This window comes from Hemitrygon akajei, chromosome 7 (genome assembly GCF_048418815.1).
Source record: "Hemitrygon akajei chromosome 7, sHemAka1.3, whole genome shotgun sequence".
NCBI classification, from domain to species: Eukaryota; Metazoa; Chordata; class Chondrichthyes; order Myliobatiformes; family Dasyatidae; genus Hemitrygon; species Hemitrygon akajei.
In genome coordinates this window covers 106,393,191-106,417,681 of record NC_133130.1, presented here as the reverse complement: position 1 = coordinate 106,417,681, position 24,491 = coordinate 106,393,191, and the positions used below count along the sequence as shown (strand labels likewise).

Genomic DNA, 24,491 nt, shown 5'->3' with positions numbered 1-24,491 from the left:
TCAGTCAAAATGGTAGTCCTTTTTCTTAGACAAGGATGAAGATAAGCAGGGAGCATAACATTGTTGTGCTTTTGTCCAAGGCTCAACAAGACTATAACGAAAAAAAGGGAGTTAAATACCGTCATAATGAGATAATAATTATCTGGAACGTGCACATTCACAAGCACAACTGCCGAACCTGCTGTGCAGCCTGCCTGTGGGGGCGCATTGTTACGTATTCAGGCAACAATAATTATAGATGAGTTAGACGAAGGGTTTTATAACAAATAACACGTTTATTAAACACTGATAACAAACCCCCTTCAAATGTAAACAAACCCAAACAATGATCCGAGCTCAGCTGCTCAAACAGTCCTTAATAGCGTTGCAGTCCCAAACAGTCTTCAAAGCGGTATTGAAAAGAACTCAGTTCTGTAAAGCGATATGCCGAAAGAAAACAGTACTTTAAAACAATATGCCGACAGTTCAAAAGCTCACGGTACTTTTAAAAGGAGAGACTTTTTAAAACGATGTAAATTCTCTTCCACGTCGATGTCCTTCGATTCCCAGCGTCGAACTCCCACGTCGAATTTTATTAAATATAACAACTTAAAGTGACTGACCTTCCTTCCACAATATTCTCAATCTCCCGCTTTTTCCAGCGGAGACTATCATGAGAATAGTAAACGAAATCCTTCCGAATGAGGATCACACAAGGTCGAAGTCAATCCATCGAAAATCGATTTTCCTCGATCTCCATTTTCCAAACTTCACTCTCCCTTAGCAAAGAAACCGTTGGCTCTGATCTTTCAAACTTTAGGCATCATATAAAACTTCATTTTTAACTAAACTGCGTCATCACATTAAATCACACAGTAACATGAAGTCATCTTGGCAAATCTAGCCACGAACTGCCCCCACCTGACAGGGTGGGTCTTCCTTTTATACCCTGTAGAAAAAACCTGTCACATGACCTCTACTGGCGGGAAAATGACATCACTCCACCATCACAAAACCATTACCTCATGTCCAGTATAACTTCAACCCCAGTCACGTGACAAGGGTACCACTGTCACGTATCACGGGTACGTAACAGCATAAACACTGCAGCAGAGTCCATGGTAGTGTTAAGGCTCTTCTGGTTATGCTAACCCTACCATGGGAAAATGTTCCTAACTACCTACCTTACTTAGGCCTCTTGTATTTTTATACACATCTTAACAGGTCACCAATCAGCCTTCTTCACTCCACACAAAGCTCCACTTCTTCCAATCAGTAGATAGGGAATATCTCTGATAGGGTGAGGCTAGGGTTACTGTTGCAATATGTTGCCAATGAAGCTATCTGATTGATCAAGGTCGTGTCAATGAGGAGGGCAAAACTCAGCTTCAGAAGATGTTCGATAAGGTGCCACAGATCCATAAGATAAGGATGCAGAAAGTTGGGGTGATGCATTAGCATGGATAGAGGATTGGTTAACTAATAGAAAACAGAGAGTTGGGATACATGGGTGTTACTCTGGTTGGCAATCTGTGATGAGCAGTGTGCCACAGGGATCAGTGCTGCACCTGCAACTGTTCACAATATACGTTAATGATCTGTAAGAAGGGACTGAGTGTAGTGTACTTAAGTTTGCTGATGATACAAAATTGAGTGGAAAAGCAAATTGTGCATAAGTTATGGAGAGTCTGCAGAGAGATATAGATAGGTTAAATGAGTGGGCAAGGATCTGACAGATGGAGTACAATGTTGATAAATGCGAGGTCATCCACATTGGAAGGAAAAATGAAAGAGCAGATTTTTATTTAATTGGCAAAAAATCACAGCATGCTATTGTACAGAGGGACTTTGGAATGCTTGTGCATGAATCTATGGAATTTGAGCAGTGCAGGCTACCTCAGTAAATACATTTAAGGCAAGGTTAGATAGATTTTTGCATATTAAGGGAATTAAGCGTCATGGGGAAAAGGCAGATAGGTGGAGATGACTCCATGACTAGATCAGCCCTTATTGAATGATGGAGAGGCTCAATGAGCCAGATGGAATTAAGCGTCATGGGGAAAAGGCAGATAGGTGGAGATGACTCCATGACTAGATCAGCCCTTATTGAATGATGGAGAGGCTCGATGAGCCAGATGGTTTGCTCCTGCTCCTATTTCTCACGTTCTTATGAGTTACCATTTTTTTTGATGGATGATGTGATAGCAGAACTGTCTGCCTCTGAATCAACAGAAAAACCTTGAATTGTTGAGTTTGATATTGAGTACTGATGGTTATGATGTTCACAGATGGAAAAAGGTTGTTGTTCATCAAGTTTACTTTGAACCTCATCAGAACATTGCAGAAGGCCACAGACAGGTAGACTAGAAGGAGAGTGGTGGCAGAGAAGTAAGTCACTGGTACGTGGGGGGTTGGGATCACCCCTGCAGACTTGAGCACATGTCACCCAATCTGTGTTGGTTTTCTCCAATGCAGAAGAGACCACATCATAAGACCGGAATAAAATACACTAGATTGGAAATATAAACAAGAGAACAAACAAGTGGGTTGCCGAAGGGCTTCGGCCTGATACATCAACTATGCTTTTTTCCATAGATGCTGCCTGGCTTGCTGAGTTCCTCCAGCATTTTGTATGTGATGTGTAGATTAGAAGTACTATTAACTGTACCCTGAAATAAAGGTTGGTAGAGTTGTGGATAGTGTGAAGACTTGTAGGTTGCAATGGCACATTCTACAATCTCTGGACTCTCTTTCAAAGACTCTGTAAATCATGTTCTCAGTATTTTTTATTTATTTAATTTTTTTATTAGTATTACTAGTATTTTTTGTATTTGACCAGATTGGTGCTGAATTTCAAGGAAAGGAATTTGTAGAATGCTTTCAAGATGGCTTTTTAGGGCAGCTTGTGGTTGAGCCGACTAGGAAAAGGCAATTTTAGATTAGGTATTATGGAATGTACTTGATTTGATTAGGGAGCTTAAGGTAAAGGAATCTTTAGGAGGCAGTGATTATAGTATGATAGAATGCACCCTGCAGTTTGAGATGAAAAAGGTAAAATCAGATGTATCAGTGGAGTAAAGGGAATTACAGAGGCATGAAAGAGAAGCTGGCCAAATACGTTTTGCAGACGATACAAAGATAGATGGAAGGGCAGGTGGTGTTGAGGGAGTAGGGAATCTGCAGGACTTGGAGAGATTAGGAGAATGGACAAAGTGGCAGATGGAATACAGTATAAGTAAGTGTATGGTCATGCTCTTTGGTAAAAGGAATAAAGACATAGACTATTTTTCTAAATGGAGAGTAAATTCAGAAATCAGACATGCAAAAGGACTTGGGAGTCCTCATTCAGAATTCCTTAAAGGTTAACTTACAGGTTTGCAGGTTAATTCAATAGTAAGGAAGGCAAATATAGTGTCAGCATACATTTCACGAGGACTAGAATATAAAAGCAAGGATGTAATGCTGAGGCTTTATAAGGCATTGGTCAGACTGCACATGGAATATTGTAAGCAATTTTGGACCCCTTATGTGGCTGGAGAATCTAGGATCTTTAGAATCTTTGGAATTCTATAAACTGGAGGGTTTTAAAGTCTGAATTATTTACTTCCTTCAAAATAGAGATTGACAGCATTTGAAGTAATAAGAAAATCAAGGGATGTGTGGGTTCATACAGGAAGATGGAGCTGTAGTAGGAGATTCAGCCAATATCTTGATGAGCAGTTGATCAGATTCGGAGAGCCACATGGTGACACCTGCTCCGAATACTTACGTAAGACCATAAGATTTAGGAGTGGAATTGGCCCATACTCCCCATCAAGTCTGCTCCGCCATTCAATAATGGGCTGATCCAATTGTTCCAGTCATCCCCACTCCCCTGCCTTCTCCCTATACACTTTGATGCCCTGGCTAATCAAGAACCTATCTATCTCTGCCTTCAATACACCCAGTGACTTGGCCTCCACAGCTGCTCGTGGCAACAAATTCCACACATTTACCACCCTCTGACTAAAGTAATTTCTCCACATCTCTATTCTAAATAGACGTCCTTCAATCCTGAAGACGTGTCCTCTTGTCCTAGACTCCCCTACCATGGGAAATAACCTTGCCATATCTAATCTGTTCAGGCCTTTTAACATTTGTAATGTTTCTATGAGATTCCCCCTCTTCCCATTCTCCTGAACTCCAGGGAATACAGCTCAAGAGCTGCCAGACATTCCTCATACAGTAACCCTTTCATTCCTGGAAACATTTTCAGAATCTTCTCTGAACCCTCTCCAATGTCAGTATATTCTTTCTAAAATAAGGAGCCAACAACTGCACACACTACTCCATGTGTGGTCTCACGAGTGTCTTATAGAGCCTCAACATCACATCCCTGCTCTTATATTCTATACTTCTAGAAATGAATGCCAACATTGCATTCGCCTTCTTCACCACTGACTCAACCTGGAGGTTAAACTTTAGAGTATCCTGCACAAGGACTCCCAAGTCCCTTTGCATCTCTGCACTTTGAATTCTCTCCCCATCTAAATTATAGTCTGCCTGTTTATTTCTTCCACAAACGTTCATGACCATACACTCTCCAACATAGTTTTTCATTTGCCACTTCTTTGCTCATTCCCCTAAACTATCTAAGACTCTCTGCAGGCTCTCTGTTTCCTCACCACTACCTGCTCTTCCACCTATCTTTGTATCATCAGCAAATTTAGCCACAAATCCATTAATCCCATAGTCCAAATCATTGATATACATCATCAAAAGCAGCGGTCCCAACACCGACCCCTGTGGAACTCAACTGGTAACCGGCAGCCAGCCAGAATATGATCCCTATATTCTAACTCTCTGTTTTCTGCTGAAGAGCCAATGCTCCACCCATTTCCCTGTAATTCCATAGGTTCTTACCTTGATAAGCAGCCTCATGTGCAGCACCTTGTCAAAGGTCTTCTGACAATCCAAGTACACCATATCCACTGCATCTCCTTTGTCTACACTGCTATAAATTTCCTTAAAATACTGTAATAGGTTAGTCAGGCAGGATTTTCCTTTCAGGAAACCATGCTCACTTTGTCCTATCTTGTCATGTGTCTCCAGGTACACTGTAACATCCCTAACAATTAATTACAACACCTTCCCAACCACTGATGTCAGGCTAACAGGTCTATAGTTTTCTTTCTGCTGCCTTTCACACTTCTTAAATAGTGGAGTAACACTTGTAATTTTTCAGACATTGGGTACAATGCCAGAATCTATAGATTCTTGAAAGATCATTATTAATGCCTCCGCAATCTCTCCCACTACTTCCTTCAGAACTTGAGGGTGCATTCCATGAGGTCCAGGAGATTTATCCATCCTCAGACTATTATGCTTCCTGAGCATTTTTTCAGTCATAATTTTCACTGCACTTACTTCACTTCCCTGACACTCTTGAATGTCCAGTATACTGCAAATGTCTTCCACTGTGAAGATTGATGCAAAATACGCATCCAGTTTCTCTGCCATCTTTGCATCTCTCATTACAATATCTCCACTGTCATTTTCTATTGGTCCTATATCTACCCTCGACTCTTTTTTACCCTATTGAACTTAAAAAAGCTTTTAGTAGCTGCTTTGATATTAGTCGCCAGCTTCCTTTCATAATTCATCTTTTCCTTCCTAATGACCTTCTTAGTTTCCTTCTGCAAGTTTTTAAAAGTTTCCCAATCCTCTATCTTCCCACTGGCTTTGGCTTCCTTGTATGCCCTCTCTTTTCCTTTTACGGTAGCTTCCTTCTTTCATTTGAAAATTTCTTCTTATTTGGAATATATCTGTCTTGCACTTCCCTCATTTTTTGCAGAAATTCCAGCAATTGCTGCTCTGCTGTCCTTCCTGCTAGTGTCCAGTCAACTTCGGCCAGTTCCCCTCTCATGCCATTGTAATTTCCTTTATTCCACTGAAATACCGACACATTGGAATTTAGTTTCTCCTTCTTAAATTTCAAAGTGAACTCGATCATATTGTGATCACAGTTCCCTAAAGGTTCCTTAATCTTACACTGTCTTATTACCCCCGGATCATTTATCAACACCCAATCCAGCACAGCCGATCCCCTAGTGGGCTCAACAACAAGCTGTTCTAAAAAGCCATCCCTTAGACATTCTACCAATTCTCTCTCTTGAGGTCCAGTACTGATCTGGTTTTCCCAATCCATTTTCATGTTAAAATCCCCGATTATCGTGACTTTGCCCTTCTGACATGCCTTTTCTATCTCCTGCTATAATTTGTAATCCACATCCGGCTGCTGTTTGGAGGCCTGTATACTGATGTCTGTATCTGGGCTACCAATCTGTCATCCTATCTCATCTGGTCTGCATGACACAGAAAGCTCAACAATGTGTTTGATTTTTATCTGCATACTTTGTTCAGCAGAGGTTAGATATAAGCAATAAATTGCAGGCCAGCATTGGCAGAAAGATTACAGAATGAAGCTTTTTATTCTACATTAGTTGAATCCAGCTAACATTTTGCTCAAGTATAAAGAGCAGAAGAGTAAGTACAACAGTTTTATAAGGAAAGGGCAAGGAGGGAGAATTCTGATACCCACTTTTCTTTTTGCTATACTGTAAGTTCTCTTTGCCTTCCTAGTGTTATATTTCTTTGCATTCAGTCATGGTTGCTGTCAAGTTGCATGGTGTGGTTGCTGTACCAGTTTTGTTTCTTCCTGCAGAGTAAGGTCAAAATTTTGCAAACAGCTCTTATCTCTAACTTTTGTCAGAATGCCTATTTTTTTTTTACATTCGCACTTCCCTTCACACAGGCTGCAAATGGTTAGTACATGCTAAGAAAGATGTTACTGGGAACATATTTACTGGCCAGAGCACTTCTCCCATTTCTGAGGAGAATGATTCACTTTCCTACTGCAATATTTTTTTAAGAAGAATTCAAAAATAGTTAACCGACTTCATCTTCTGGCGAAGTCCACACACAAGCTGCACGTGACGGAAAATAATCTTTTACTATTAATGTAACAGTATAGAGTTCTGTAAATGTCTGGAACTACATGGATCTTCGATCATTTCTGTCTGTCATCATTTTGGATCAGTTTATTTTCTATTAGCCTGCTGATTATGTCCCACAGCCCTACTGTTACAACAGATTGCCTTCCCTCTCTCACATTATCTGCTACTTAAACCCATCCGGTTTCCTGTCTTGCCCAGTTCTGATGAAGAGTCTAGGATCTGAAACCTTAACTCTTTCTTCATATACAATCCTGAAATTTGTTTTCTTGCATGCATACAAGATGTTGCCTGGCCTGCTAAGTGTTTCTAGTATCTTCTGTTTTGAATTCCGACTCTCAGCTACTGCATCTCTTATTTTTAATTTCCATTTACTGGATCTCCGAGCGCTGTTCTGAGGAAACATTGTGCATGTGCATCTAGTCTCATTGGCGGAGAAATTTGACATCCCTAATTGAAATATTGATGTTGCAAGTATTTTCTTCAGTTCTTTAAACTCCTCCCCACAATTTTATCAGCAGGCAATGCTGCAAAAGTACTTTTCAGTAAATTTTGTCATCTGTTATAGCTCACACAGTTACCACAATGGCAACATTTTTTTCTCAGTATGGGATCCAGGATTAGTAAATTCAGTCTGCAAGAAAATTTACCCTATTTGTCCTTGAAGTGAGAGTTTCTCATGCAGCATTGTCATCCTCTAGATTTTATGTTAATCTCAGAGGAAAAAAATGGTTTATCAATGAATCATCTCTTCTGGAAACAAAGTTCAAAATAAGATCGTTATCATGGCACATATATATCATCGTATACTATTCTGGGATTCATTTTCTTCACAATCAATACAAAGAAGCACAATAGAATCAATGGAAATTGTGTTTCCATTTTATTGTGTTCCTTTGTATTGCTCAATACAAGAAATATTTATGTCACTGACTTGGTTCAATGCTCCCTTGTACAAGAAACAGAAAAATTGCTTTGTCTGTGATTATATGAGTGTGGGATACTTCCATTTCATATTGAGAGATTTCCTTCAAAATTAATGAAACAATTAGTCATTTCAGAAGCTGCACCAAACAGGGAAATGATAGATATCCAGCCCTTAAGTACAATTATGAAGGAAGTTTGGCAACGCCTGTACTTCCTTAGAAATTGCAAACTTTGACAAACTTCTATAGATGTGCGGTGGAGAGTATATTGACTGGTTGCATCATGGCTGGTATGGAAACACCAATAGCCTTCAAAAGAACATCCTACAAAATGTAGTGGATATGGCCCAGTCCATCATGGGTAAAGCCCTTCCCACCATTGAACAGATCTACATAGATGCTGTTGCAGGAAAGGTCACCCCTCCACCAGGCCATGCTGTCTTCTCACTGCTTCCATCAGGAAGCAGATACAGGAGCATCATGACCCACACAACCAGGTTCAGGAACAGTTATTAGACCTCATCCATCAGTCTCTTGAACTAGAGAAGATAACTTCACTTGCCCTATCACTGAACTGTTCCACCACATACTGAGTCCACCACAAAGGACTTTCAAGGACTCTTCATCTCATGTTCTCTGTATTTATTTATTTATTATTGTTATTAATATTATTTTCTTTTGTATTTGCACAGTATGTTGTCTTTTGCACGTTGGTTGTTTGTCTTGTTGGGTGCGACCTTTCATTGTTTCTATTGTGTTTCTTGAATTTACTGTGTGTGCATGCAAGAAAACAAATCTCAGGGTTGTATATGGTGATATATTTGTACTTTGACAATAAAAATTTACTTTGAACTTTGAAATATCTCAAATACATGGAAGAGTGATCCTCTCAGCAGTCCTTGCATTCCTTTATAGAGTCTTGTAGTCAGATTCAGATGCATTGCAATTGCCAGTAACGCAGCTGGTCAGCACACATCAGTGGTGTTCCTGTAAAAATTGGTTAAAATGGGCAGGGAGTGGGCTTGCTCACCTCAATCTTCTCAGGATGTGGAGACATTGTTGGGACTTCTTGACTAAAGAGGGGAGGCTGGTTTCTGTGATGTGAAGAGTTGTGTCCACTATTAATTTATTCATAATTAAGCAAATAAATAATGTAAAGCTCATTCTGACGAATGCTGTTCCTCATCCTTCAGGGGGTGATGCAAAATTGTTGGTGATGGTATGTGTCTCACCTGGACAAAAATATATTACAGAATCTTTGCAGTCTTTAGGATTTGGTTACCGAGCTCGGCAGGTACAGAAGGGTCATGCAAGGAAGATTCCAGCACGCCAAGGTAAATGCATATTCTTTAATTTTGTATTGGTATGAAATACAGTCCTGGAAAACTTTCCTTAGCAACAGATAAATTGCTGGAGGAACTCAGCAGATCATCAGTAAAGAGATGATTGACATTTCATGTTGAGACCGTGCATCAGGAGTCACTCTTAATTGGCTTCAAGATTTCCTTTCTTGGTTTTCTTTGCAAAGCAATTATTCAGCTCAGAAGTTCACTTAGTGGCCACTTTATTGGGTACATCTGTACACCTGCTTGTTAATGCAAAAATCTAATCAACCAATCATATGTCAGCAACTCAATGCATAAAAGCATGCAGACATGGTCAAGACCAAATGTCAGAATGGGGAAGAAATGTGATCTAAGTGACTTTGACCATAGAATAATAGTTCATGCCAGATGGTAGTGATTTGAGTATCTGAGAAACTGCTGATCTCCTGGCGTTTTCACACGCAATAGTCTCTAGAGTTTACAGAGAATGCCACACAAGCAAACAAACATCCAGTGAGAGTTAGTTCTGTAGGTGAAAATACCTTGTTAATGAGAGAGGTCAGAGCAGAATGGCCAGACTCATTCAAGCTGACAGGAAAGCAACAGTAACTCAAATACCGTATTAGAACAATGATGTGCCAAAGAGCATCTCTGAATGCATAACACACTGAACCTTGAAGTGGATGGGCTACAACAGAGGAAGACCACAAACATACTCCTGTACCTAATAAAGTGGCCACTGAGTGTAGAATCAGAGAGTGGTTGCTGTGGACAGGAAGGCACGTCTAGACAGTTCTATGTAAGAGCAATTTCATTAGTCCCTCATAACCACCCTCTTTCTAAGTATGAAATTCTTCCTTTCCTCCTAATTTTGATAAACTTAGCATATACTCCCCAGATCTTGTAGCTCCTCTTGCCATTCTTCCTGCTGGAATGAAACCACTTTTCTGTATCATGATCCTTTTCCTTGGAATTTTCCTTTGATATTTTCCTTAGTTGGAGGCAACAAGTACTTTGATCTTCAGACAATGTAACTAGCGGAGGACATGCGCAACAGGAAGTATCTTCTCAGCATCCATCTTGTTGATTCTCCAAAGAACCTTACAAGTCTCAATCATCTTTTATTCTTCTAAACCCAAAAGACCAATTTTACTCAATTTTGTTATTGGAGTAGCCCATAATGCCACGATTTACCCTGCGAGTTATAGGGTGAGCTGCTGAAAAAATGTCCTAGTCATAGAGTGTGAAAGCAAGCTGTTCAGCCCAGCATGTCCATGTCCCTATTTGACCCATATTCCGCTAAACCTTTCCTATCCATATATCTATCTTTTAAATGCTATTTAAATTTAAATTATAAAAGGATCATACAGCATAAGAATAGGCCTTTCAGCCCAAACTGTTGTGCCAGACCAACTAAATTAGAAATCAAATGGCCAACTAATCTAATTCCGTCTGTCTGTATCCTTCCATTTCCTCTTTTTTTGTGCCTATTGAAATGTCTCTTAGAGGTCTCCAATGTATCTGCCTCTACTACCATCACCCCAGGCAGTACATTCCAGGCACCCACCACATTGTGTGTAAAAAAAACTTGACCCTCACATCTCCTTTGAAATTACCCCCTCCCACCTTGAATGCATTCTCTCTGGTTTTAGACATTTCAACCCAGGGAAAAAGATATTGTCTGTCTACTCTATCTATGCCTGTCATAAATTATAAACCTCTATCAGATCTCTCCTTAGCCTTTAGCACACTGGAAAAAAAACAACCCAAGTTTGTCCAATCTCTTGTTATACCACATGCCCTGTAATCCAGGCAACATCTTGGTAAACTTCTTCTGCTCTCCCTCCAAAGCCTCAACATGCTCCCCATAATGGGGCGACCAAACTGTATGCAATATTCCAGATGCAGCCTAACTAGAGTTTTATAAAGCTGCGACATAACTTCCTGGCTTCGAAACTCAATGTCTCGACCAATAAAGGCAAGCATGTCATACACCTTCTTAAGCACTCTATCAACCTGTGTAGCCACTTTCAAGGAGCTATAAACTTGAACCTCAAGATCCCTCTGCTCCTTAACGCTATTTAAAGTCTTGCTCTTAACAGTATACTGTCTCTTGATGTTTGACCTACCAAGGTACAACACTTCACAGTTGACCAGATTAAGCTCCATCTGCCATTTCTCTGCATATATTTGCAAGCGATCTATATTCCGCTTCATTCTTTCTCAGTCATCTACACTATCTACAACACCACCAATTCTACAACACCTGCAAATTTACTAACTCCCCCCACTATCTATATTTTATCTAGGTCATTTATATACATCACAAACAGCAGAGCCCTTAGACAGATCCCTGCAGAACACCACTAATGACAGACGTCCAGCTAGAATAGATTCCTTCAACCAATACCCTCTGTCTTCTATGGGCAAGCCAGTTCTGAATCCAAATAGCCAATTCACCATTGATCTCATGCTTCTTAATCTTCTGGATGAGCCTCCCATGACAGACCTTTACAAACGCTTACTAAAATCCATGTGTATTGTCGTGGTTTCTCGTGCCCCACAAATGACCAAGAGACGCAGAAGATTCTTCAAGAAGGGTTAAACTTTAATTTGCAAATCAAAGCTGAGGCAGTCATTGAGCTAGTCGCTGATTGCCCACCGATCCTCGGACACAGCATTTTTTATAGCAATCTCCTGGTCCAGTTGCATTAGCATATGTAATCGGTCTATAGTTGCGTATCACACGTACCCCACGTACATCTTGCCACTATTGTTTTTACCCATTGACTTAATCATGTTCTAATCTACATCTCTTAGCTACCTCTCATTACATTCTCCTACTAAATTGGGTACATGCATAGCAAATAGTAGTCTTAGGATTTATACTTTTATACTCCAATATATCCCCCCTTTGAGACCCAGAGGGTCTCATACAAAGAAAAGACTAAGAGTCTGCGCACAAAAGCCCCAATAAACTCAAGCACTTATTCCCAAATCTCGGGTTAAACTATAATTTTCTGCGCCAAGACCTCAAAGTATTCTCTCCCTGTTATCCTGGGCCGCTGAGCCAAAAACCTGTCCCTCTGTATCTGAGACAGGGAAAAAGACTCAGCAGCCCTTACAATCTACTCCCACACTGTCGTTTTGCTCTTGTTCATCCTGCAGGTGTTGTAGGCTATAACGATACATTTTCGGTGTTTCTTTCTCCACTAAGCTTGCTTCAGTAATTGCCACGAGCATCGGAAATTGTTTGGTTGCAGCACGTACTACAAGAGATTTGAGACAAGGAAGAAAACAGCACAGCACAAACGCACAGCTCAACAATACAATACTGACAGTTATTGCTATTTTAGTCAGCCATGCTCCCCATCCTCCAAGTCTACTTTCTAACCAATCAAAAAACTGATGTCCAAACCCTGCATTCTGTTTGACCTCTGTCCGCTGATTCTTTAATTTATTCATTGCTCTGGTGAAAGACCCTTCTGGGCTAGTATTGTTCGGTATGAAAGTGCAGCATTGTTCTCCAAACATTACACACACACACCCTTTTTCTGCCAAAAGCCAATCCAGTGCCTGTCTGTTTTGCCACGCCACCCTGCTAGTTGCATCCAGCTGTTGCCCTAAGGCCTCCAGTGCATCATCGGTGTAGTTGATGAACCTCTGTTGATTGTAGTATATATAGTTTATCCATTCAACATTTTTGCTTACCCCTATCACAGGTATGATAGCTTCCCAGTGAGCATCTCATGTGGTGTCAGACATGTCACTTGATTAGTTTGCATGCGGTAACTCATCAATGCTAACGGTAAAGCATCGACCCAATTAAGTTTAGTGTCTGCACAAATTTTGTTTAGTTTGGCTTTCAGGGTTCCATTAATTCTCTCTACCATGCCCTGCGACTGAGGGTGGTATACACATCCAAATTTTTGCTTTATCCTCAGCGCCTATAGTACCAGTTTGACCACTTTCTGGATAAAAGCTGAACCATTGTCTGAGCTAACTTCTGTAGGTATTCCAAACCTTGGATCATTTCATTTGTCAGAAATTTTACCACTGTCTTTGCCCTTTGATCTCTTGAAGGTACTGCCTCCACCCATAGCTCCTCTGTCCCCCTCCTTGGGACTTCCAGTCCTGTCTGGGCTGTTTGAATTTAGTCTGTTCCTGATAGGGCATTTGTGGGAATGTTCCCCCAAAGACAATTATTGGCATGGGGTTTTCCAGCCCTTGTCTTACAGTATGATCGGTCCCTCCATATAGCAGTGCTTTGTCCAGTTCGATGGCTGTACTCGAACCAGTGGTTGCAGGCAGCATCTTTTTGTTTTTCTCTTTTTCCTTCTTTTTGAGTTCTTCGAGCTGCATTTGTATTAACTTTCTTTGCACCTCTTCCTGCTGCTCAGCCAACCTTCGTTTGTCTTTCCGATACTTCTCAACCGCATGGACTACGTGGTCTCTAAATTCTTGTGGGGTCATTGACATCAGCCCAACCACTTCCTCCAGTTTGGATTTTACTTGTGGAGGCATTGCATCCAAAATGCTATGTCAGAACAGTGAGGTCATAAATAAGCTATTCTCCACCTCTTGCTCAGTCTCCAGTCTCCCACCTTTTCAACTGGTTTTCTACGTAGGCTGCTGGGTTTTCAGTGTCTCCCAGTGGATCCTCTTTTAAGGCTTTGGGGTCCACTTTGGGTGGATAAAGCTTTCTGAGGGCCTGCCATACCCTCTGCCTCACTCTGTCAAACCCGTCTCCATCAGTTCTTGGGTCGTTTGAGTTTACTATGCCAGCCATTTCCATTAGTTCGTTAAATTTGGAGGTTCCCATCAACCTTATCAATAGTACCTTCAAATCTCCCATAGCCAATAATCGTCCCGCCATTTCTTCTTCAAAGGCTCTAATCCATTTCCCTGCTCCTTCATGTAGATTGGGCAGAGTGTTTTTCAGCCCTTCTAGGTCCTGGGATCCCCAAGGGATATACTGCACTTGTCCTGATTCTTTAACTAACAACGGCATCATTCTTCCTCCTTCTTCCCACCTGCCCTGGCTCTCCTCCTCACCTGACTCCCCATCTGTCTCAGGGTATGTCTTTACTGCCTCCCACACAAATGTCTCCGGGGTCCTCTTCTTCCCTCGGTCTCCCTGTGGAGTCCTTCCTTTCTGTCTTGATTCAATACTTGGTTGGCCCCTGGAGTATTTTTCGCATCTCCTCTGGCAATCCCCTCTCAGTAACTTATCTAGCTCTCTCTCTACTTCCGCAAGTCGCTCCCCGACCGCCTCCTTCTGCTCTTCTAGGCTTCTGCCTCCTACCTCTTCCCCACAAATTCTCGCATCCTCTCTCTTTCCACTTAACTCTTGCTCCTCCAATGAGTCACCTTCTCTTTCTTCCTGTCCGTGTCTGTACACCTGTGGCAGGGACTCCTCATGATCCTTACTCGTGCTTGATTCCCTTCTCTCTTGTGTTTCTCCAAGCCTCTCATCTCCTATCTTTTTTCCACTTCCTCTTGAATGCCTCATCTCTTCCTGCCCTGATGAGCCACTTTCTTTTCTAGTCTGTTTATTTCTATGGTATAACCGATACTCCTCATACTCCTTTTCCTCTCTCAAGTATTTCATCCGTTCAATCCCTTCTTCTTCCTTTCTCTCTGTGCCTGTTCCACCTTTATCCTTTCTGCCTGTATCTCCTTCCATATCACCGCTTTTTCCTTCTCGTATTGTTTTTTCTCTTCCTCATTATCCCAAACTTGTACTTCTCCCTGCATGTTTACTGTTCCCGTCAGCAGGGGGCACTGCTTAGGGGTTCCTTCCTCATTATAGGGAGGGGGTTTTTCTGTTTCTTTCGCATCCGGGTACGGAGCCGAAGCCAGCTTCTCACTGTACCTTCCTCTCTCTCTAACAGGCAGTTTCTCCAGCACCTTAGTGTTTTCCTCGCTTGTAATCAATATTCTACCTGTCCTCCTCAGCCTTTCTCCCTCCGTTCTGAAGAGTTTTAGCACTTCCATTTCTCGTTCTCTTTTTTGCCCTCTTTTCTTAGATTTATCTTTTGGTTTGTAATTTTTAATTAGTCCCTCCATTTCTTCGCACAAACTTACATCAAACGTTCCTTCTTTTGGCCACTTTGTGACCAGGTTTTTGGTTCTTTTTTCCCATTTTTCTGAAGTTTTTGTGATCTCATATTTATTTATCGGGAATTTTTTGCTCAGAATCTCTACTGCCGTTCCTTTACCTGTCATGTTATTCTCTCTTTTAAGGTATTTCAGAGATTCACAGTTCGTTCACTGGATAATACTATTTACTCTAATTCTATGCCTAGTCTATCGTCTATCTACCAGCGCTTTAAACTATATATTGGACTGTCCTTGTTTCCTATTCTGTTCTGCCCCTACAGACCTCTATTCAGAGCGGTACCCATAGAACTTGCTCTTTGCACCTCGTCTGTTCAGACCCTTATCTCTTAAGGCGGTATCCACGAGGATTTTCTCTATTTTCCTTTCCCTGCCCGTTCAGCCCTTCGTTTCATACGAAGCGGTACCCACAGGGATTTACCAACACCACGTGGACTTTTTCTCAACTTAACTTACTCTAATTCTATGCCTAGTCTATTTTGTTCTGCCCGTGCAGACCTCTATTCAGAGCGGTACCCACAGAACTTGCTCTTTGCACCTCGCCTGTTCAGACCCTTATCTCTTAAGGCGGTATCCACGAGGATTTTCTACTCTAATTCTATTCTATTTTCCTTTCCCTGCCCGTTCAGCCCTTCGTTTCATATGAAGCGGTACCCACAGGGATTTACCAACACCACGTGGAATTTTTCTTAACTTAACTTCTTATTAACTTATTTGTACTTACCCTCACTGCAGTGTTCTTGATCAATCCTCTGAGCCTCCTGTTAACCCCCAATTCTGCCAGATTCTTTGGACTGGAGAGACCCTTCGGCAGTGGTCCCACACTTCTGAGACTCCAAGACCTCCCCAAAGCCAACAGAATTCTTAGTCCAAGTTGTCGCAAAAAGCGCTTACCTTTTGTTTGGGTGCACCCTTAATTCTGTTAGCCTTATGGGGGTCCCGAGAGGATTGGGAAGCGTCCCCAATCTGCTGTTTCTTTTTCGTGGGTCTCTTTCCGGTCCTGCCACGGTCGCCAATTTTGTCGTGGTTTCTCGTGCCCCACAAATGACCAAGAGACGCAGAAGATTCTTCAAGAAGGGTTAAACTTTAATTTGCAAATCAAAGCTGAGACAGTCATTGAGCTAGTCGCTGATTGCCCACTGATCCTTGGACACAGCATTTTTTATAGCAATCTCCTGGTCCAGTTGCATTAGCATATGTAATCGGTCTATAGTTGCATATCACACGTACCACACGTACATCTTGCCACTATTGTTTTTACCCATTGACTTAATCATGTTCTAATCTACATCTCTTAGCTACCTCTCATTACATTCTCCTACTAAATTGGGTACATGCATAGCAAATAGTAGTCTTAGGATTTATACTTTTATACTCCAATATATGTCTCATTAACACACTATTGTCTTCTACATTCTTAGGATTTTGTGACTTAATCATGTTCTAATCTACATCTCTTAGCTACCTCTCATTACATTCTCCTACTAAATTGGGTACATGCATAGCAACTAGTGACAAGTTCATTGAGACACAGACAATAGTAGTCTTAGGATTTATACTTTTATACTCCAATAGTATCAACCTTCATCAATCACCCTCGTCGCCTTGTTAAAAAACTCTATTGAGTTAGTAAGACACAACTTATTCCACATAAATCTGATTGAAACATATAAGATTATTAAGGGATTGGACAAGATAGAGGCAGGAAATATGTTCCAGATGCTGGGAGAGTCCAGTACCAGAAGGCATAGTTTGAGAATAAGGGGTAGGTCATTTAGGACAGAGTTAAGGAAAAACTTCTTCTCCCAGAGAGTTGTGGGGGTCTTTAATGCACTGCCTTGGAAGGTAGTGGAGGCCAATTCTCTGGATGCTTTCAAGAAGGAGCTAGATAGGTATCTTATGGATAGGGGAATCAAGGGATATGGGGACAAGGCAGGAACCGGGTATTGATAGGAATTGATCAGCCATGATCTCAAAATGGCGGTGCAGGCTCGAAGGGCCGAATGGTCTACTTCTGCACCTATTGTCTATTGTCTATAGGACAGGGCACACGACAAGGGGACCCTCTGTCTCCTTTAGGTTTTACTATATCTATTGAACCGCTTGCACAGTTAATTAGAAACTCTCCTCAGATCTCCCCTATTACAATAGGTACAACATCACATTCGATGTCACTTTACACGGCCGACACATTAGTTTATATGGCAAATGTTCAACAAACACTGCCCTATGTTTTAAAAACACTGAAGCAATTTGGATTTCTTTCAGGATACAAAGTTTATCTGTCAAACTCAGCACTGGTGCTGATTAATACGGATAAAAGTAAGGTGTCTCTCCCTCCCCAGATTAAGGTTACAAAAGAGGTCCTCTACCTGGGTATTAAAGTTAATACTTCCCTATCATCTGTGGCTAAAACAAATTACTCTTTAATTTTGGAAAAAAATAGAAGAAAATATATTAATAGATGGAGACACCTGCCAGCATCAGTCCCAGCACATATATCAGTCATTAAAATGAACATCTTACCCCACATTAATTTTATCAGCTCAATGATCCCACTTGCGCCTCCAGCAGGATATTGACAAAAACTGGACTCCTTAATTACGATGCTATGTTTGGAATGGTAAACGACCCAATATAAAGTTGTCAGCTCTACAATTCAAAAAATCAGATGGGAGATTGGCATGTCCAAATTTTAAACTGTATCACTGGGCATTTGTATTAATAAGTCTTGGCTGTTGGATGGAGGAGGATAAAGTTTCATCATGGAAAAATATAGAACAAGAGCTAATAGCACTAATAAGGTTGAAAAACTTTCTCTTTATAGTTATTTCTACCAAAAAATGTGATTTCTATTACAGTCCAATTTTAACCCATATGCTACAAGTGTTTAGAGCAGCAGAAAAATTCCTAAAATTTAAAAGCATGTGGTGTAAATCATCTCCATTATGGAACAATAATCATTTTCTATCTGGGGGGGGAACCATTCACTAACAGAACTTGGGAGGATAAAGGTATTACTACTCTTCAAGATAGTAATGGGTCAAGTACTATCCTTAGCTTTCAAGGACTGGTATCTTGATATAATATTGATGAACACTCTTTTCTTCTACTTTAGAGTAAAATCAGCTTGTAAAACCTACGGGGTTCCCTGGGGTTCAGACTTAAAGGACCATCCCATTTTAAGCTGGATACAAAGTGCTCTAAGACAGATAGTGTCATATATATAAGGTAAATTAAACTCCCAGAAATATATGTCCACATCAGGAATGAAAGCCTGGGATAGGGACATATCTGAATTGGGACAAGACTTAGACTGGGATGCGATTTGGGATAATGCTGCTGGTGCTTCGAAAAACCCAAGTCATTGGTATATACACTTGAAATTTTGTCATAGAGCATATCTAACATCGAGAATTAGACATCAAATGGGACTGGTTCCTGACCTATATTTCTCATTTTGCCCCCATGGAACCGTTGGCTCTTTTACACATGATGTATGGGAATGTCCAAGCGTTTTTGGTTTGTGGGGGAAGGTTATCAGTAATCTTACAGAACTAACGGGGGATACAACTACCAATGGACCCCACTGTACATCTTCTAACTGATGACTCCCACCTTTCCCTTAGGGAAAAAACATGCAGAATCTGGCTGGCAGGCCTGACTGCAGCAAAGAAGATTGTAGTCCAGTGTTGGAAACCTCCTCATGATATTTCAAGTACTCACTGGCTTTGGAGCTTTTTGGACATTTCCTACCTGGAATTATCATCAGCAAGAGTAAATGATGCACGACCAAACTTAATGTGGACAAATTTGTATCTAACTTAAAAGATCTGCTGTTAAAATAGGAATGCTCTGTCTGTGTATGCACTACTATTCAGTTGGTTGGTGGAGGGGAGAGGAGTGGAAAGGGGACTGGGGATGAGGGTTGAGGGTGGCTGGGTTAAACAGTCAAAATGTAATCGGCAACTGGTTGTATTGAATGTAATTTATTGGTGTTGCAATAAAAATTAGTGATTAAAAAAAGTTTCAAAGTGATACTTTGAGGTTATTAACTTTACCAGAACAGGACTGAGCAGCAAAGGAACCAAAGGAAATAACCTGCCAAGCAGAGAAGTGATACAGACACATCAGACACAATCAGCCAAGCAAGATACAGAATTCTACAAGAAATGTTGCAAGGCAAGGACATGAAATAAATAAATGTTGTATACCCTGTGGCCATTTTATTAGCTGCATCAGTACACTTGCTCGTTAATGCAAGTATCTATTCAGCCAATCATGTGGCAGCAACTCAATGCATAAAGGCATGCATACATGGTCAAGGGGTTCAGTTGTTGTTCAGACCAAACACCAGAATGTTGAAGAAATGTGAACCAAGTGATTTCAACTGTGGCGCCAATGGTTTGAGTATCTCAGAAACTGTAGATCTTCTGGGGTTTTCATACACAACAATCTGCAGAGTTTACAGAAAATGGTACGGCTGGTTCAAGCTGACAGGAAGGTGACAGTAACTAAAATAACGATGCGTAACAACAGTGGTGTGCAGGAGCATCTCAGAATGCACAACACATCACGCCTTGAAGTAGATGGGATATAGCAGCAGAAGATCATGAAGATACACTCAGTGGCCATTTTATTAGGTACAAGACGTGCCTAATGAAGTGACCACTGAACGTAAATAAATTAAGTTAAACTGAAGGCAATTATTACCAATAATAAAGACACAAGAAGATTCAAACTAGCAGACTAAAGTGAATTCTACCACATTTATTTTCAGCCTGAAGAGCAGAAAAATAACACTGCTATCATTTACTTCAAAATATTATTAATATTTGTCACAGTTCATTAGTGTCAGAAAATGTAATTGTAATCTCTCACCTACATAGAGTGCTGGCCAGTAATTTCCAACTTATAATATACTGGAACCCTGGAGAAATTACTCAAGAAAGAGCTGAAAACTCTGTATCTTTTGCCTTCATTTAATGAAGGCATTGTGCCAGGCCCTAAAAAAAAAGCCACAAATATTTATATAATTAATTGGAGCTGCACAGCTCTTCATTAAACAGCAATGGGTCTGTGAAGAAATGTTCTGCCAATTTTGTGAAATCGCAAGCTGCATCATTTTCTCACATTTTTTACAAGACATATTCATTTTGTGTAGTTCCGGACATTGAGTTCATTAACTGTGAGTGAAGACTGAAGAGGTTTGATAAATATTATTCGTGACCAACATTATTGCCTAGGAAAAAATGGTGATGGGCTGTCCTCTTGACCAGTTGCAGTCCTTTGGGGCAGGGGATCCCACGATGCTGCTGAGGAGGGAAATCTAGGATGTAGAGCCATTGAGGAATTATTTCCGGGTCAGAACAGGGTGCAGCTTGTTACTGGAGAGAATTTACACAGGCCAGTTAACTTATCAACTAGTATATCTTTTGAAAGTGGGTGGGATCTGGAGCTCCTGGGGAAAAGCCACTGGATGGATCTTTTCCTTTACTATTGGAATGATCATCCTACTCCATTGGGGTAAGATGGCTCTCCTCATTAGTTCTGTTTCCCATGGGCATGGGTTAATCAAAATCAAAAAAGGGTGGACTATACTGCGTCCATAGCTCAAAGACACAGAAATTCCCAACTGCTACTGACTGAGACCAACTGACCATGACAATGGCCAGAGAGCAACTGACTGATACACTTGGAAGCAGTACCCCCCTACACAACAAGACCGTGCTGTCTATCCAAACAGCATCTGCCGATTTTCTCCTCTCCATGCTGTCTATCTCTGCTCAGTTCCTGCCTCTCCATTGCAGAAAATCAGAGGTTTTCCAATAACTTCCCTACCACTGTCGGCACACTCATCAGACTGTAATCCTGCTGTGTTTCATATAATACACGGCAGCGAAACAGACCCTTTGGACAACTTCACCTGTGCCAGCTACAATGCCTGTCTAGTCTGCCATTATCCGTATTAGGCCCGTTTACCGCGACTATTTCCCTAAGTTCCAGTCAAATATTGCGATGGAATGTGCCTCCACGAGCTCCGTATTAGCTATTCTCCGTCCTCTCGGGAAAAAAAAACTTTCTCCTCAGACCCGCTTTACATTTCTCCCTCTTTCACCTTAACTCCGTGCCCCTCTGGTTCGAGATTCCCCAATCCAGGAGATTTTAAAAAATCTACCTATGTTTATCTTTGTTCCTCCTACCGAATTTTGTTAGCCTCTATAAACCGCTTTTTGAGTAAAAACACCGCTTCCCTTTTCGTAAATAACTCTTAAGAACTGGCAATTTCGTTGGTTTTAAAGGAAGACGTTCGATGAGAAAAAATCTAGTATGTTATTTCATTGTTATTGAAGTTAAACAGGAATGTAAAAAGAGCAATTGTAAACAGCAGATTAACTGTAAAAAGCCATGGGATCGAAGGAAGTGATAGGCTCTGGTAAAAAAATACATGAAACAGTGTGTTAACCCGTACTTCGTACAGATTTCCCCCGAGCTGGTCGGTACACTCTGGTATTAAGCAAACAAGCCGTTGTGTTTTTTTGTACAACGAGGAAAGTTACTCGTCGTCACTTGCAAAACAATATAATACAAATCACTGAGAATATACAACCAATACATTCACACCTAATTCGGATACTGCGATCAACTGTGCATGGTTTGAGATTTTTGCCTGTTCTTCAGAACACAGATATTCCTGAGGCAGCCCATCAACTCGCTCAGGTATTGCTTGAAATCTTCGGTCAGGAAACAGTAAACAATAGGATCCAGAACGCAGTTCATGGACATCAGACCCAGAGTAACGTGGTGAAGGTCATTGAATCCCTTCCTGAAGCTGAAATTGTCGGATTTCCAGAAGTTGAGAACTAAAAGCACCCAAGGCAGCTGGGTCAAGTGGTATGGCAGAAAACAAAGGATGTAGATCACTAGAACCATCAGCACCATTCGGGAAGCCCGTTTCTTCAGCTTGCCTTGAGGCAATCTCAACGCTACCTTCTCAATCAAAAGTTTTCGAAGGATGAGGATGTAATTTGCAATCACCACACCGAAGAGGGCAGCGAAAGTCAGCACCATAATCGAGTGAATGGCCAATAAACCTATTCGCACCGACTCATCCTTGCTGCAGTAATGTTCGAAACAGCTTATTTTGTTGTTAGTTCTTCTATTGGTGTGGTTACTGCTGGTGATCAAAGTATTTATAGAAGAACCGACAGTTCCTGTCCATATTACAGCGGTAACAATGATACCTCTTACGACCTGCTTCGACTGAGCTGTTTTCAGCGGCCGTGAGACAGCGAGGTAGCGGGTGAAGCTTATCAGCGTCAAGAAGCAGAGAGTGCTGTAGGTGTTGATGTAAAACAGAGACCCCAAGAAACCGCACGCGAGGGTGGTAAATCTCCAGTTTCTTCCGTTGTTGTAATAATCGACCCAGAATGGAAGAAACACGATGAACATCAGGTCTGCCAGTGTCAAATTGATCATGTAGATTTTGACTTCAGTCAGTCCTTTATTGGCTGTGTTGTATAGTAAATAAAAGCATGCTGCGATGTTTTCCGGAAGCCCTATAATAAAGAGAAGACTGTAAATCACAACGAAATATGTGGACGTAAATGCGGACGAATCGTAGAGTTTGTCTTCCGTGCAGTTCATTTTTGCCGCCGCTCAGCCGAGGAAAGACGCGCAGTGAAGCTGTGGTAAATCCACGATCACCTCTCTGCCCTTGTGCGAGGTGGCTGCTGATCTACTTTTTACTCCGCAGTTTCTTGAACAACTCCCAGGTGCTGCTGCTCTTCTAGAATGTGAATGCTTGATTGTTAATGTCCAAGCAAGTTCGGTCTCAAACCCTTCCAACTTCCCTCCTTCTCTTAGCTTCACTCCGGATGGAGAAAGTCTCGTTTTTTCGGTTACTTCTAGGACTGGAGCTGACGGTTAATAATATCTCGCAGTCCTAATACCGAGTGCGAAGTGTCTTAGCAACAGGAACTGAATCTGCCGCGGACTCGGAGGGCGTTAACTGTTCTGCTTCTTTTCGCTCCTCCCTTCAGGTTCCGTCCTCTTTGATCGGGAGGGAGGTTGAAATTTCTCACGCTTCAGTCAGAACCAAGCTTCACGCATGGCGAGACCGGCATTTCCAGGAATGGGGCGAAAGGGCCTGGTGAGAGGTGCCGGTTTCACGCCAGTGGTAGAGACCAGAATCACTCACCCGACTCGCAGAACCATGAGGCCTGACAACGTTTCAGTCTCTCTACCTCAGTCCTTGTTGGACAATCGCACAGGGAGGAGAACTGGCTTCCGCGGGATTTCTGAGTTGTCTGGCGAAGCCATTGTTGGACCCAAAGGCTCTTGTGTAGTAGCTGAGACAGGAGCTGGTTGTGGGTGAGGTTTCTTATGAGCGGTTAGCTGTCATCTCCCCAAACGCAATGACACTTCCCTGCTTTGCTTCTTAACTTCTTTAATGACTAAATTACCATGAAACTCTGCCTTCCGCGATCGAACCCTTGACCACAGAATTGAGAAGATCCTCCTCTCCGCATTCCGGCATGGCCAGAAACGCTGAACCACGGGTTTAACACATCTGCCTCCAGAGGACTGTGCTTTCCCCCAGCTACTATAGGCTCCTTTTTAACCAATCACATGTAAGGGACACGCGGGAGGGCTTCCATTTTTTATCCAACGCCCTTGTGTGTGACACACTGTCACAAGACTTCTTAAGTCTACTCTGCCATTCTGTGTCAGGGCACATTAGTGCTGCCGCCACTTAGCTCCAGCTATACAAGTTCAATCCTACACTGGGGTTACCAGTGAGAAGTTGGCATGTCCTACCTGAGACAGTGGTTCTCCACCATTTGCTCTGGCTTCCTCCCACTTCCCAATCCAGGCTTCAGGTTAACTGAGCCTCAGTAAATTGCCCCTCCATTTATAGTCGTAGAAAAGCACAGAAACAGGGTCTTCAGCCCATCTAGTCCGTGCTGGACTATTACCCTGCCTAGTCCCATCAACTTGCACTAGGAGCATTGCCCTCCATACCCCCACCATCCATGTACCTATCCAAATTTCTCTGAAATGTTGGAATCAGTCCCACATCCACCAGTTGTGCTGGAAGCTCGTTTCATGCTCTCATCACCCTGTGAGAGAAAAAGTTCCTTTCTTGT

General features: G+C 41.7%; 2 protein-coding genes across 2 annotated transcripts in view; one reads left to right on the top strand and one right to left on the bottom strand.

Annotated features, from left to right (window-relative positions):
- The window catches only part of kif25 (kinesin family member 25), a 171,603-nt gene extending 161,347 nt beyond the window's left edge, over window positions 1-10,256 (top strand). The window contains exons 17-18 of the mRNA XM_073050272.1: window positions 9,091-9,231; window positions 10,219-10,256. Coding sequence (XP_072906373.1) covers window positions 9,091-9,231; window positions 10,219-10,256 — 179 coding nt within the window. The remainder of the gene's footprint in view (window positions 1-9,090; window positions 9,232-10,218) is intronic.
- A 9,755-nt stretch (window positions 10,257-20,011) lies between these two features.
- Window positions 20,012-23,848, bottom strand: LOC140730765 (platelet-activating factor receptor-like). Its single transcript, XM_073051627.1, has 2 exons — window positions 21,967-23,848; window positions 20,012-20,348 (listed from the first exon to the last, which is right to left on the bottom strand). Exon 1 carries the CDS (start codon window positions 22,987-22,989, stop codon window positions 21,985-21,987), a length of 1,005 nt encoding a protein of 334 aa, XP_072907728.1. The 5' UTR covers window positions 22,990-23,848; the 3' UTR covers window positions 20,012-20,348; window positions 21,967-21,984.
- Window positions 23,849-24,491: the final 643 nt, after the last annotated feature.